General features: G+C 37.1%; 1 protein-coding gene across 1 annotated transcript in view; it reads left to right on the forward strand.

Annotated features, from left to right (window-relative positions):
• Positions 1-14,320, forward strand: part of LOC136701676 (cadherin-7-like) — a 144,778-nt gene that overhangs the window by 88,860 nt on the left and 41,598 nt on the right. Inside the window, exons 5-8 of the mRNA XM_066676312.1 lie at positions 45-232; positions 2,309-2,562; positions 9,291-9,427; positions 14,123-14,244. Of these exons, the coding sequence (XP_066532409.1) occupies positions 45-232; positions 2,309-2,562; positions 9,291-9,427; positions 14,123-14,244 (701 nt within the window). The remainder of the gene's footprint in view (positions 1-44; positions 233-2,308; positions 2,563-9,290; positions 9,428-14,122; positions 14,245-14,320) is intronic.

The following is a 14,320-nucleotide window of genomic DNA, read 5'->3' on the forward strand; positions in this document are numbered from 1 at the left end:
TTACACAATGTAGAATTAACATGTGCTGGGTTGTATGTTTCCAGAGCTGTATCAGAATTCTGTGCTGGAATCTCTACCTGTGGCATCTGTGGTGGCCAAACTGAAGGCAGCAGATGCAGATATTGGATCTAACGCTGAGATGGACTACCGCATAGTGGATGGAGATGGCCCCGGCATGTTCAACATCAGCACGGATGAGGAGACCCAAGAGGGAGTCATCATTCTGCAGAGGGTGAGATAACACACCTTCACAGAGAGAGAAGGACCCAGCAGAATTAACCCACAAGCCACAATAGGCCCTGAATTACAGTGATTTCCCTCTGAGGGGATTATTGTAAAATGCAGCAAAGTTTAAAACATCATCTTTAAAAGGTCCTTATATTATAATTTTATTGTGTGTTATATTTCTCAAAGGTCTATTTGATTTCCCAGAGGTAACACATGGGTTGGATTGTTGGATTTTTATTGTTCCCTCCTTACCCTGTTTACATAAAAAAAATAAATCCCCAACAAACAGACAGAAGACAATTATCAGTGATCTAATGTCCAGTCAAAAAGGCTACTGCAAAAAGAAAAAGGTTTTACAAAAGCTTAAAAATATATTTTACAGAAAATTACTTCAAATCAATACATCAAAAATTGAATAAAAAAATAAAAATGAAAATAAATGAAGGCCAATATATCCATTCATATTCATCAAGTATTTTCCACACACAGCTCCAGGCTCTATGATGGAAATACCAGACGTTGTATGGGATGTGAAGGTGAAGATAACATATGAATAGGATCAAAGTGCCTCATGTAAATATTGCCTTTTGAAATATTCAGTGGCTTGAAAGGCAAAAACAGTGTAGTGTTGGCTTGCAGACAGTGTGGATGAAGTGTGGCCTCAGGTGCGGAAAGTTTGGATGCCTGCCTACACTTTACCTGTCGAAGACAGTCTTTCCTGCCTCAGCTTTAAGGTTGGCTGCAGATTAAAGTGGCTGGTGATAATGGAGGTGTTTGTCCAAGGTCGGTGGACTCCAGCACCTGTGGCAAGCTCACACACAACTCCCAGCACTTGAACTTGTGCCATATGTTCTGAGAAATAGCACTGACTAAACCCTCACTAAGTGGGCAGTGGTCCTTGGTGTTCAAACAAACAGACTGTAGTACTCCACCAAAATGTAAATGTTATGCAAATGTTCTCTGTGCATACAGTAAACATCTGTTTAAGGATGCTATCTGGAAAAAAAATCATTACTGTAGCGGCTATTTATGGGGATTAAATATAAAAAAGGAAACTGCCAAATAATAATAGTAATAATGATAATAAAATCAATGTATAACAGAGGTGTTTGAGCAGGACACGAGCAAGTTTTTTTTTTATATTTCCTCCAATGCTCCAATGTCTCAGTTTCATTAAGCTTTTCATTCTGGCCTTTTCTCACTCCTTTATTTTTCTCTTTTTTTTTTTACAGACCAATCAATAGTTTTGCCCTCAGCCGAGTCAATAGCAAAAACTTCCAAATGCAAGATGTATTAGAGAATGGCTTTTGGGGGTGTGTGAGTTCGCTGGAGGTTATTGAACTTTATTGGACTCTCAGTCTCTTGTTCGCAAGGACAACAAAGAAAGCCAGAAGCAAAAAATAAATATATAAATGAAATAAAAGGGCATTTAACCTGGCAAATAACATCTGAAGTAATATGATGTAATGATTTAAGGAATACAAATTATTTTTAAAGCATTTTTAAACAATTATACATTTCGATTATACATCAGCAGAACTTTGACACACCAGACATGCTATCATTTTGAAAAACCGTGCTTGTTTCAAGATACTGCCCATATTTTTTAAACACTGCATTATACATTATTACCATTGTACCACACACTCCTACTGTTATGTAGTTTTAAAATGACAATTGTCATAGTTGGATGCAGTGACAAATAAATTCTTCTTACAATTTCCAAACTACCTAATTGTAAGTGTATTATTTGTTGAATAAAATGCCATAAAATGACAAAAGAGCAGGAGAATGTTTGAATTCTGACTCACAATAATACAATAGATAGTTACACAATAGAACGCTTTAAAACGTATTTGTTCACTTAGTATAGGCTGCATTATAGAGTAAGAACTACTTTTCATTGCAGATCTTCAAGGACTTGTTTTGCTTTATTCCAGATGTTTTCCAAAGCGAAGTGAGCAGAGCTCTCTCTCCCTCACTTTCTCTTTCTCTCTCTCTCTCTCTCTCTCACTCATTCTCCCATCCTTTCCTTCACGTCTCCCTTTCTCCCTCACTAACCTTTCTCTTTGCTCCACAGCCTCTTGACTACGAGACCAAGAGCGCATTCTCTCTGCGGATCGAGGTCACTAATCGGAATATTGATCCCCATTTCCTGAACAAAGGCCCCTTCAGCGATGTCACGGCAATAAAGGTCAACGTGGAAGATGTTAATGAACCCCCGGTCTTCACCAGTCCGGTCAGTAAGATGACTGTTTCCGAAGCTGCCAGGGTGGGCACCATCATCGGCACGGTCACAGCTCATGATCCTGATGCTGCGAACAGTGCAATCAAGTACGAACAAAATAAAATTTATGTTTCCCTTACTGCATCTGAAACATATTAAAGAGTGTTATTATAATTATTTTATTTTAGGACTTTTAGAATTAAAATTTGTGTAATGACAACTACAGCGTCCACAAATCTTCTAAAGGGGACATAAGGGACATCTTCTAAAGGGGACATCTTCTAAAGAGGACACATTTCCACAAGTTAGCACAGTTCCCTGGCAAAATATACTTAATGTTATTACATTATGTTTGAGTAAGAAACCAACTGTAGCTTGTTCGTGGCTGAAGTTGAACATGTCTGTTATATTTTATTCACTTAAACTCATTTATAAATCGAGTTGTTGGTTTGTAGTACATTCAGTATGCATTTAATTTTATGGAATGTTAGCAGTCGGAGGTACTTTCACCTTAAATTAAGTAAAATATCTGAAACAGCAAAAGTAAGTCAATATTACCCACCTGTGGAGCGGGACTAGAACAACATTGTCAACCCTTGTCATACATGTCACATCCTTTCACATTTCGAGGTCTCTCCCCCCTCTAAATGCCTCCAAATTATGTTTCTCGTCTGTGGGTTAGCCATTAACACAGAGAGAGAAATTTCTAACCGAGCCATTAGTTTCTTTCCCATTTATTGAGCCAGGGTTATGTATAAAAACCAGATATTTTCCAGTGCACAAACAGACTGGAGAGCTAGTAAATGGTAAGGAGATATTCTCTGAATTTCATAAAAAAAGTGTATTGGATTAAAATCTTGAACTTGTCTCTGACATGCTTTGGTCAAAATACCAAAAGAATAAAGAACACAACAGGTTTTAGTGTCTTATCATTTAAATGAAACTGAGCCACACACAGTTCACCTCTAACAAGCAGCAGTGTGAAGCTTGGATTTTGTCCTTCACTTAATTTTGAATTTCTCACATAAAGATAAGTCTGGCACAATGTTTGAAAACATTGAGACAAGGGGGTGATACAATACTAAGGTCTCCACGCTTGATATTAGAAGTGGTGCACAATAAGAATTGCTCGTTTTATCCTCTGCTATCTTTGTCAGGGCCAGCTCACAAAAACTAGCTGGTTGGTTTTGTTTCACATTTTGTGGGTTGGTATAGGCTCCAGATACAGAAATGTTTGTGCATATGCACAGACAAAGTGAGCTTTTCATAATATGCCCCCTTTAAGACTCTGTACAAATATTACGGTGTTTGATACTCTGAGTATCCACAATAGAGCAAGCTTAACTCCAGCTGCTTGAGTGTAGTTCCTAACATTTTTTTAAATAATGTAAATCAAACAAATTAATTTTTATTGCTATGAATAAGGCACATCAGGAGCCATTCTGCCCTCTACACTTCCTATGGTGAATTGCAGTTTGCTGTATGTCATCATATCCTCATATGAATATTGAAGAACATAATAAATCTTCTTGTTGAATTGTGCAAAGTGCCTATTAACTGTATACATCAGTACTGAGAAAAACAAGCAAATATTAATGTGACAAATTGCAAGTGAACATTTGAGTGCTAGTGCACAGATTTCAGGTCTAAGCCTAAACCTGTCCTTGGACTTTCAGTTGACTAGACTTGAGCTGCAGACTTTTTTGCTAGTTTAGTAAAATTGACTAGGATTGAGGCAAGATCTTTCTTTGTAGGGGTAGCATAGTTGGTCTGAGTTCTTTTTGTGTATAAAGGTCTTGTTGGGAAATATATATTTATTCAAAAATTATCAACATCATCATCTTTTCCACTTATCCATTTCAGGGTCACGGTGTTATAAAAATGGCTTTATTTTATTATTTAAAAAATTACATTATTATTATTATTATTATTATCCTTTAGTTAACACAGTATTACAACTCCTTAATGGTATTAAACTAGGCTTAACCTGTATCTGGGGAATCAGTCCTGTAGGTACAACCCTGTACCCTAGAGGTTTGTATGGGTCAATATCATGATGGACAGGTGCATGAAACAAAGCTAGAGTCTACTGTGAGTTAAAAAGAAAGATTTTATCTCTTGCTCTACACCTTTTTGCCTGTAAAAGTCATGCCCTTTCCAGCCTGAGAGGCTGAGGATTAAGAGAACGAACAGACACCTGCTTGGCAGCCACGCGACAAATCGAAGCAGGAGAGAAAACCCTGCAGTCTTTCATTCTCTCAGAGAAAGACTCCCTCTGTGCTATCAGGACCCCTGGCAACACTAGCTCTGCAGCAACACAGGTTATGAAACAGTAATGTGGACTTTTATGGTCAAAAAGCACTCTTTAATGCATAGCACTCACATTTAGAATAACACACAGCAGCTTAGGGGAATTTAAAAAGAGAACAATGCTCATTAGAACTACTTGGAGTTTATATATATATATATATATATATATATATATATATATATATATGCTGATTGATTGACACTATGCAGCCCTATACCTCACACCATACAGTGGATTTCTGACAGTATGCTCTCAGTAACTCACTGTACCTTTAATTTTGGAACATCATTACACCACATTATATTGTAATTGTAGATTTTTAAGTTCTATTGAAGACATAAATCCTGTTGGTTTGTCTTTTTAAAAACTTTTTTTCCTGACAGTTTAATAAATAACATATTGATTTTATATTGGCATTGGTATCAATCAGCACTTTAGGATTTGTTATGAATGTTAAACATACAAATTTGAAAGGGGGGTGGGGGACATGCTTTCAACTGGAAACAGTGCACTAGTATTCATTTTTATTTATTTATTTTCTTTATTTGTTAATTTGTAATACACTTTCTGTAAAGTATATGTTTAGAAAAAATCACTTATTTAAGCATTGATTTTTGTACCTAAAATGGCCTTAATTAGGAATACCATAGTCAACTTCCCTAATGTTTATTGTAGCATTACATCTTGACGACATGAAAATGTCAGAGTTGCCTTTGTTTTCCTTTAGATTTACTCAAACACGTTTTTTTTTTTTTGTTTGTTTGTTTGTTTTTTTGTTTTGTTTTTTCCGAGCACAGCTTCCCACACCAACTGGTGTAATAATCAGGAAATAATAATCACTAGGCTGCTGGCTGAATATCACAAAGTAAACAGTCTGGTGCTCACTAACCAGAACCAGCTAAGTTGCATTCTCGGCTCTCCGACCCAGAGAGTCTTTGCTCTTGTCACATGGCATTAAGCCAAACAAAGAGAGCAGACTGCAGTCTGGTTCTGGTTTTTGCACCCCACATTTTTCCCCTTGCCTGTATGACAATAAAGAAATGGTGAGCAGAATCATGTGGCATGGAGGAATATGGCAAAAAAGCAGTGCAGTTGGAAGCGTACAATTAGCCTAAAATAAAAATACAAAACACACGTGGAAATTGCACTGACTAAAATTGGGGTGAAAATGGGGTAAACATCCAAAATAAATAAAATAATAATAACATTTTAATATTCTAACATTACGAATTGGGCATGAATGTGTAGAGATGTTTACAGTGGAAGATATGGGCTTATTTTCACACAAAACTAGAGGAACAGAGTGGGGAAAACAGTCAAAACTAGGTTAACATGCAGCAACAGGGTACATCTCTGTTTGGCTCAGAAGTTCTAGATGTGCTCTAGGGGCCAGAAGAGTGTCATATTTGTAACTTTTTTAGACAGAAAATTCAGTTTGGAGAGACATGGTAAATCCTCCCAAGTTGACAACATTTATGTGGCATGACTTTATCTGGTCTTTTCAGCCAGAGGATATTCCGCTGGTGCTGAGAGGACCATTACCTACACAAGGACAGTAGGTGTTGTGCCATTGAGATAGTACAGAATGATAGGGTGTGTGTGGTTTGTGTAGCTGGTATAGTGAATAACCCAACTGTGTTTAAATGTAAGGAATCTGAAAGATAGTGATTATCCAAAGCAACAGTTTTAATCTTGTTACAGATATAGACTAATGCAGCATTAGGAACCATGCCCAAGGTCTCTTATTGGTATGTATAGTGTGGTTGTAGTCAGGAATTGAATTCTCAACATGGTCTTACAGATGATGCCATACAAAATGGCACTGTCCTTTACAGAGCAGACTGGGTTTTGATACCCTTTAGGCAGGAATGCCATATATTAAGTGTACAAATAAATTTCATCCCGTTTTATGTTAAATGACTTTAATAACAGTATTATTAAGCATTAAGTACACATGTAATAACTTTGTAACTACTGCTGATGCATCTGCTGTTACAAATAGATTACAGTAGTACAGCTTCAGTAAATGCAAATATGTAGCCAAACCAGATTTTACACAAGTTATTACATGAATGTATCTGCCACATTGTATTAAAAAGGGCAACTGACATTTTATTAAAATAAATAAATATATATATAAAAAAAATAATATGCAAGATTTATGATTGCTAACTTTGCAATATTTTTTTAAAATTAATTAATCCATTGTCAGTAACTGTTTATGCAGTTCAGGGTCACGGTGTGTCCGGAGCCTACCTGGGATCACTGGGTGCAAGGTGCAAGGCAGGAACACCCTGGAGGGGTAGTGTGTCCATTTAAGGGCAAATATTACATTTTTAGATTATTTTCTATTGAATAAAATGAGAATTGTCATGTTTAACACTACACAAAATTTACAAATGACAGAAAAGCGTAAGAACATTTGGCTTTGGATTAGAATAATTTGTTACCAGGAATAACATGTAAAATCTTACTTTTACACATAAAACATTAAATGATTGACCCTGGGCAAGACTCTTAACTCTGCATTTGCCTCCCATTTAAATATGATTAACATTTTAAGCCACTCCGGGAAAGAGCAGGCTTCAGGACCCGCAAACCTTTACTTCCCACCTTAGGGGAGCTTTACGATTCTGTCGCTCCATCACGTTACGGCCTGGACTCGTACAAAAATCTAAAGCCGTATGCATTGCAGTCAGGGGCTGCACTGATGGGTTTAATCTTGATGTTGTGTGGATGCATTTAATAAATAATTCTGTTCACTTCACTGATTGCTTCTTTCCCAACTCACTCATGGCGCACAGACTGTAAGTCTGTCTACATGTTATAATAAATAATAACCCAAAATAGTGTTTCTCTAAATAACCTGACAATATTCTTGGAATTATACAGACCTTTTTACTCAGTTAATCCAAGACTTTTCTCAGAATTCTGAAGTTATTCTCAGAATTTTATTTTATTTTTTTTTCTTCAAGCACCGTGGCCCTAAATCTCCATTGCACAGACCGTTATGAGTGCCTGCAATTTTAATCTGAAAATCAAATTAGACGGCCATTGTGGTTATAAATTGCCTTTTATTTTTGGCCTCCGCACTTTCCCTCTACACCACTCTAAGCTCATTTGCACAGAAAAGAGTTTACCACATTAAGCAGAAATATTTCAAGTCTTTGAGAGCTTCTGGACACTTTGCATGTGTGAACTTGGAGGATCCATTTGCAGTGTAGCTAAACAGAGGTAACTGAAGTTATAGAAGTAATACAAACATTATGCATCCTATCTATCAAGGGCCAGATGGCAGAAAATCTGAAAAATAATTCCTAATTAGCAAAGAAGAAACTTGTTGATAGCGGGTTTTAATTGGGCTTTGAATTGCGGTGACGGTAGCGTCGGACTTGCTAATCAGGTGGATCATCTTAATGACTGCAGCATCTGCTGAAAGATAAGGAGTGAATGAAAGGCTCGACATCAGCTCAGTACTGAATGGGACGTTTTAATGAGGAGCAGAAACTTCCAGCGTGACGCATCCTCATTAGCGCATGCACATAAGCATGCATCTGCACGAACAAACACACACACACACACACACACAAACAGAGGTTATACTTCACTTTATATGCATTCACAAATAATTACAAAATTCTGCCTAAAATGTGTCACTGTTTTTCTAAAGACAAATTTAATCTAAACTAATCTAAACTAATAGAATTGTTTTTCCTGACATGGCACAAACCTACAAATTAAATTCCAGAGCAATTATCTTTGTTTTGCCACTTTATTCAAAAATAATTACATGGTAGTTACACAATGCTTCTGTGTTTTCCATCAAATCTGATGAAGTTTTCAGTAAAATATAGGCAGAAATATTGAACATTCTAAAGGGTTCACAAACTTTTAAACACCACTGTAAGACATAACCAATCCATAACCTTTAGCCTAAGATTAAGCCTAAGTTGTTTTCTTTTGCCATCGTGCTGTCTGACAGTCCCCCAAGGATTTTATAACGGTCTTTCTGTGATTCTTCTTCAGCCACATGTGGATTTTTATTTCTTTATTTATTTTATTTACTTATGGAACAGCACCACCACGGTACACGCTTAAAAATTGCAAAATAACTTTGATTAGCCTAAAAAAAATTAGGAATATCTCGCCTGGTCCATTTCATCATAAATTTACCTATTATCTGAGACTTTGTTGTCTTTTGTTTACATAACTTCGCACTGTGATTCAATGTGCTTAATATACTATGATAAATAACAGGTTTTAATTTAGACTAACACTATAAATCTGAATAAAAAATATTAAACAAGCAAAAGTACTTAGGTGCTGCACACACATGCTAACAAAATTTTGCCATGTTGAGTTTGGGTTCTAGCTACTACTTACTGACCTAAACCAATGGCTATAAGGGTTGTGCAGTATTGGTGACATATATAGGATCTAGGCCATTTAGTGAATTATAGACTAAGAGAAACACTTTAAAAGAACTAAGCCCCTGGCCATTTCTCTGCTGTCTCTTTTCCGCAGGTACTCTATAGACCGAAACACAGATCTGGAGCGCTTCTTTAACGTGGAGGCCAATACTGGTGTCATCAGCACAGCCAAGCCACTGGACAGGGAGGTCAACTCCATCCACAACATCACCATCTTCGCCATGGAGAGCCGTGAGTATAGAGTCCCATCGTATATTTCCAATAGAGGAGCTAACACTCTGATGTCAAACACATGTTTAAAGGTGTTGTATTTTAAGCCATGTGGTACCAACTGTACTAATACTACACAGCTCTACTCAACTCTCCTTGCTTGGTTTTTGGTTCACATCATAATTTTATGAGCAGCCGTTGTGAGTCTGATAATAACAAACGTGGGTGCTAGTCGATATGTAGCCAAGTCTCTCTGGCCAATCAGAACTCTGCAAGGTTGACGAACCACATGCCTGCTCAGATAGCTAGAAACCAGACAAGTTCAAAATTACCCCGTTCCATGTAGCAGGTGCCAGGTTTGCCTAATGGACAAGCAGAACCACAAAGTAGAGCCAATTCCAGTCGAGTAGATACCATGCTGTGGAAAAGTGCCAAAATACTCTTCATAGGACATATGATTCACTGAGCCATAGGTCAAGTTCCAGCTCAAGAGGCTTTATTGCCATTCCAGCTGTGTACAAATACACTGAAATGAGGCAACGTTCCTCCAGGACCATGGTGCAGCACAGAAGAGTGTACAACAAACAAATAAAGAATACAGGGACAGTACACATAGGACAGGCAGTGTGGGTCTAAATATTAACCCGTATACAGTACTGAGAAATTCATTCATTCATTCAGGTTAATAAATAAATAAATATATAAATAAATAAAAATTCTTGAATTAATTATTGTGTTTTTATTCTTGAATTGTTCTGTGTAAATGTTTAAGGAGCATGACCAATGTTTCACTGATTCAAAGAATCAGAGTTTTTTGTTTACACAAATACTTTGTTAAAAGTTCTGTTTGGCCATCTAAGGTGGAAAGTCATCATTCTACTAGCAACTAATATTAATACAATTAAAATAAATAAAATCGATAGGAGCCGCGTAAAGAATGTACTTCAATAGAGTTTGACTGAGCTGCGACCTTGAGCCAGAGGTTTTAAGGTAGCACCAGGCATACGGAGCTATATTTTTGTGTATCTTGAATGCAGTCATGAGTGGAGGATTTTGGGGGAGAGCTGAGTTTGACAAATGCACTGTATATTTTAACACTACCTCCCTTTACTGGAATTTATGTAGCAAAGACACAAACCCGCATGAAAAGACAATGGCTCCAGCCAAACTGAGCTTTATGTTAAGCCAGGTCTCATGAATGGGCATTTTCTACAAAGTTCTGTCATTTTGGTCAATCAGTGAAGAAGAAGAACACAACAAGGAATGTATTTTTAATCTTATGGCTGATATTATGGTGCGGGTACCTGAAATTGTCAATGTTCTTTTTGCTGAATGCTATCAGATACTCATAGAAATATTCCAACATCTTGTCTAAAGCATTCAAAGCAAAAGTTACTGCACCAAATGTCACTGAACTCTCTTGTAATATCTGCAAAATCAACTAATATCAAAAGAAAATGTATATCAGCAGTTCTGGGAAGTAGATATTGGACCATTTCCATTAAGATTTGATGGCATTCAGCCACGAGAAACATGGCAAGGTCAGGTGCTGATGGCGGATGATTCATTCTATAACACAAACTCCAGTCCAACTCATATACTTCTGGCACTGAGAATGTTGACCTCAGTTATCCCATTAGATTCTGGGTAGGCTCTGGACCCACTGCGACCCTGAATTGGATAAGCAGTCATACAATGAATGAATGTATCCCATTATGTTTAATGTTTTTTCTTTGGAGAATATGGCATGTGTCTACTATTGTTTGGACACGCATTGTACTGTAAAACTGCACTGAATATCAGTCTATCATCACAATGGAGCAAAAGACTTATAGATTTTCAAATGCCTTTAGCAGTGTATGAATATATTTGAAAACCAAGCCTTGGTAAAGAAGAGATGTCTAACCGAATGGCAGTTACTGTAAGAAGATGAGAAAAAGGAGTTGTTGAATGCTTCTTTTAAGAAGAGAATATGTGCTGAAGGCATGTTGTATACAGTCAAGGCAAGATAAATCTCCTCAGAGAGTCTTGGGTGTTCTCGTGTTGTTCTCAATAGATGTTTTTTTAATCCATTTTTCTCTGCAGCTGTTATCAACAGCATAGTCAGGGTCACGTAAAACATGCAACCTTAAATATGCTTCTGTCTCCAGCCCTGTCATATCAACTTTTGGCTCTTCTCAAAACACACATTTCAATTTTCTACAGACTTTTATGAAATATTTTATGTAATTTCGAGTAACCTGAGTGCAAATCTTAGTTTTTCAAAACTCTACCAGCTACAAAACGTTAAAGCATTTGACAAAAAAAGTTAGAAATCCACTCAAAATACAGTATATTTCCTATCCAAGCTAAACTTTCTACTTCCCTGAGATGATTAGTTCTAGAATGCAAACACAACTGTATCTCACCCAAAAGGATGGTAATTGGTGCGGCATCATTTCAGAGCACTTCACTACCTTAACTGCCTTAATACCCTTCAGTTCAGTGGACTTTTTGGATGTGTATGTGTCCAAACATGTGGCTATATAGTGTTTGTAAGTGATGTGGCAATAAGAAGAATACCAGGGCTGTCATGGACTGCTATGCAGATTTAGCCCTTGGATTGGCTGTGACAAACTGACAGTAGCGAATGAGAGCCGAGCTACTGACAAAGGCAAGGGGGTGGGCTTGTTTACGGTCCGAATATGCAAACGAGATTTCCCTTGACAGCCGACAGGTGCGGACCATATAGAGAAGCATTCGGAAATAGAACACCACCAGTTTCAAGGACGAAGGTGGCTGTCTACTCAGAGTTTTCATGCTTAATATGAAGCAGAGAAACTGACCTTCAGTTTAAAGACGTTTTGATCACAGTTAAGATGTTTTGACTACAAACAACTAGCAAATAATATTTATGAACTGAATATTTATAATTTGTTTTCTTTTTTTTTAGATGAAGAATCAGTTTAATTATTAATCGTTCACTCTTAAAAATAAAGGTGCTACAAAGGGTACCTTGAGCAATGCCTCTCTTGATTCCATAAAGAACCAGTTTTGTTTAAAAGATGTACCAGTGGGAAGAAGCATTTAAAGGTTTTTTTAATATGTAAAGGAGGAAAAACATCCCCTTGATGTAAAGGCTCTTTACTTATTTAGAAGTTATTAGCAAAAATTGTTCTTTATGGAACCAAAGGGTCCTTCAAGGGTTGTTTGTTAAAGGAAATAGTTCCAACAGCATTTAGAGAGACCTTTGCATTTTAAAGGGTACTGTGCATTGTGAAAGTGTTCTTCAGATTGATGGAGAATGTGCTATAGATTGTTCTATATAGTACCTTTTAGAAAGGATTCTATATTACACCAACTATGCTGCGTCTTTTATTACAAGTAAGCTTGTTACTGTAGAAGAAACCATTTTGGTGGCATATAGAACCATCTATAGCACATTCTCCATCAGTGTGAATAAGACTTTCATGATGCAAAGAACACTTTAATTATGCAAAAGGTTCTTTGAGTGTCCAGGGTCTTATATACTGAGATATAAGTATGATGGTATATATATATATATATACACACTTCAGGAAAATAGTACCCTTCATTTCAGAAGAAATCTTGGATGAGCAGATGTCCACATAACTTTTGGTTTTATTTTTTTATTTTGTATTTTTGGACATATTTTTTATGATACTTTCGCACAATTTGAATAGTCTTTGACATTTAATGACACATACTGTAGCTTTCTGGATCAGGTTTTTATTGAAAGACTTGGCCATTTGCTTTGGAAGCATGTTTAACAGGTCAGTGACTCCTTAGGAAGGTGTTTTGGGGGCAAAGTGTGGTGCTGGTGCTATGAAAAATGCAAAAAAAAGGTTTTGGAGGTGAGTGGGTAGTTTTGAAAATGGTTTTGGAAAAGAAGAGGTTATGAGTCACATCTGAGCTTCTAAAAAACACCCGATGCAGGACAGGCTTTAGATACCAAGTGTAAATATTCCAGGAAGATCAGTGTATATTTACTTGTATAGATATGTAAATGTATTTATTTATGAGTGTGTGAATGGTTGAGGGAGGAAGTGAATTAGTGAATGGGTGAGTGAACGAATGTGAAAGTGGATGAGTGTGTGAATAAATGAGTGAATCAATGAATGGGTGAGTAAAAGATTGGCTGAGTGTGCACATGGATGAGTGAGTGCTTGGGTAATGAGTGAGTGCATAAATGGGTGAATATAGATTTTATTTCCTTATTTTCCTCCGTCTTACTTCTTTTCTTTTAACAGGCCTCAGTTAAAATTTCTCTAATATTAAAGTAAACCCCTGATTGATTTCTGTTTCTGTAGTTTCACAAACAGTGTTCCTCTTGTCCTCATGTCAGATACAGTTAGTCGGTGCGATGAGTTTCGTCAGGACACCGTCAGGCAGTTAGTCAATGTATGTGTTTCTCCGCTGTTCCCAAGCAACCATTTTAGGACTGGGATGCACCTATTAAACTTGTAGCATTTTCATACATGTTAAAATGTATACTCTAGGACAAAAAATACAGTAAATATTGAATTAGCAGCAAAACACTTGTGACAGAGTGTGATAATACACACCTTTACCTCTCAGGATTACGGGCATTAACATATAGCCTCATTACTTTGTGGTTTGTAAACTCTGCTAACTGTCAACTATACAGTAAACACCTCCCTCCCTCCCTGTCTCTCTCTCTCTCTCTCTCTCTCTCTCTCTCTCTCTCTCCTTCAGAGGACCCATCTCAGGTGGGCAAAGGCATAGCAGTCATTACGGTGATGGACATCAATGACAACGCTCCAGTTTTTGCCATTGAATATGAGACGCGTATGTGTGAGAATGTGTTTCCTGGACAGGTGAGGAACAGCACTTCCACATGGCTCACAGAGTTATGTTTTTTTTTTGCACCTTTGTCCTATTATGGTAATGCCA

This window comes from Hoplias malabaricus, chromosome 1 (assembly GCF_029633855.1).
Source record: "Hoplias malabaricus isolate fHopMal1 chromosome 1, fHopMal1.hap1, whole genome shotgun sequence".
Lineage (NCBI taxonomy): Eukaryota > Metazoa > Chordata > Actinopteri > Characiformes > Erythrinidae > Hoplias > Hoplias malabaricus.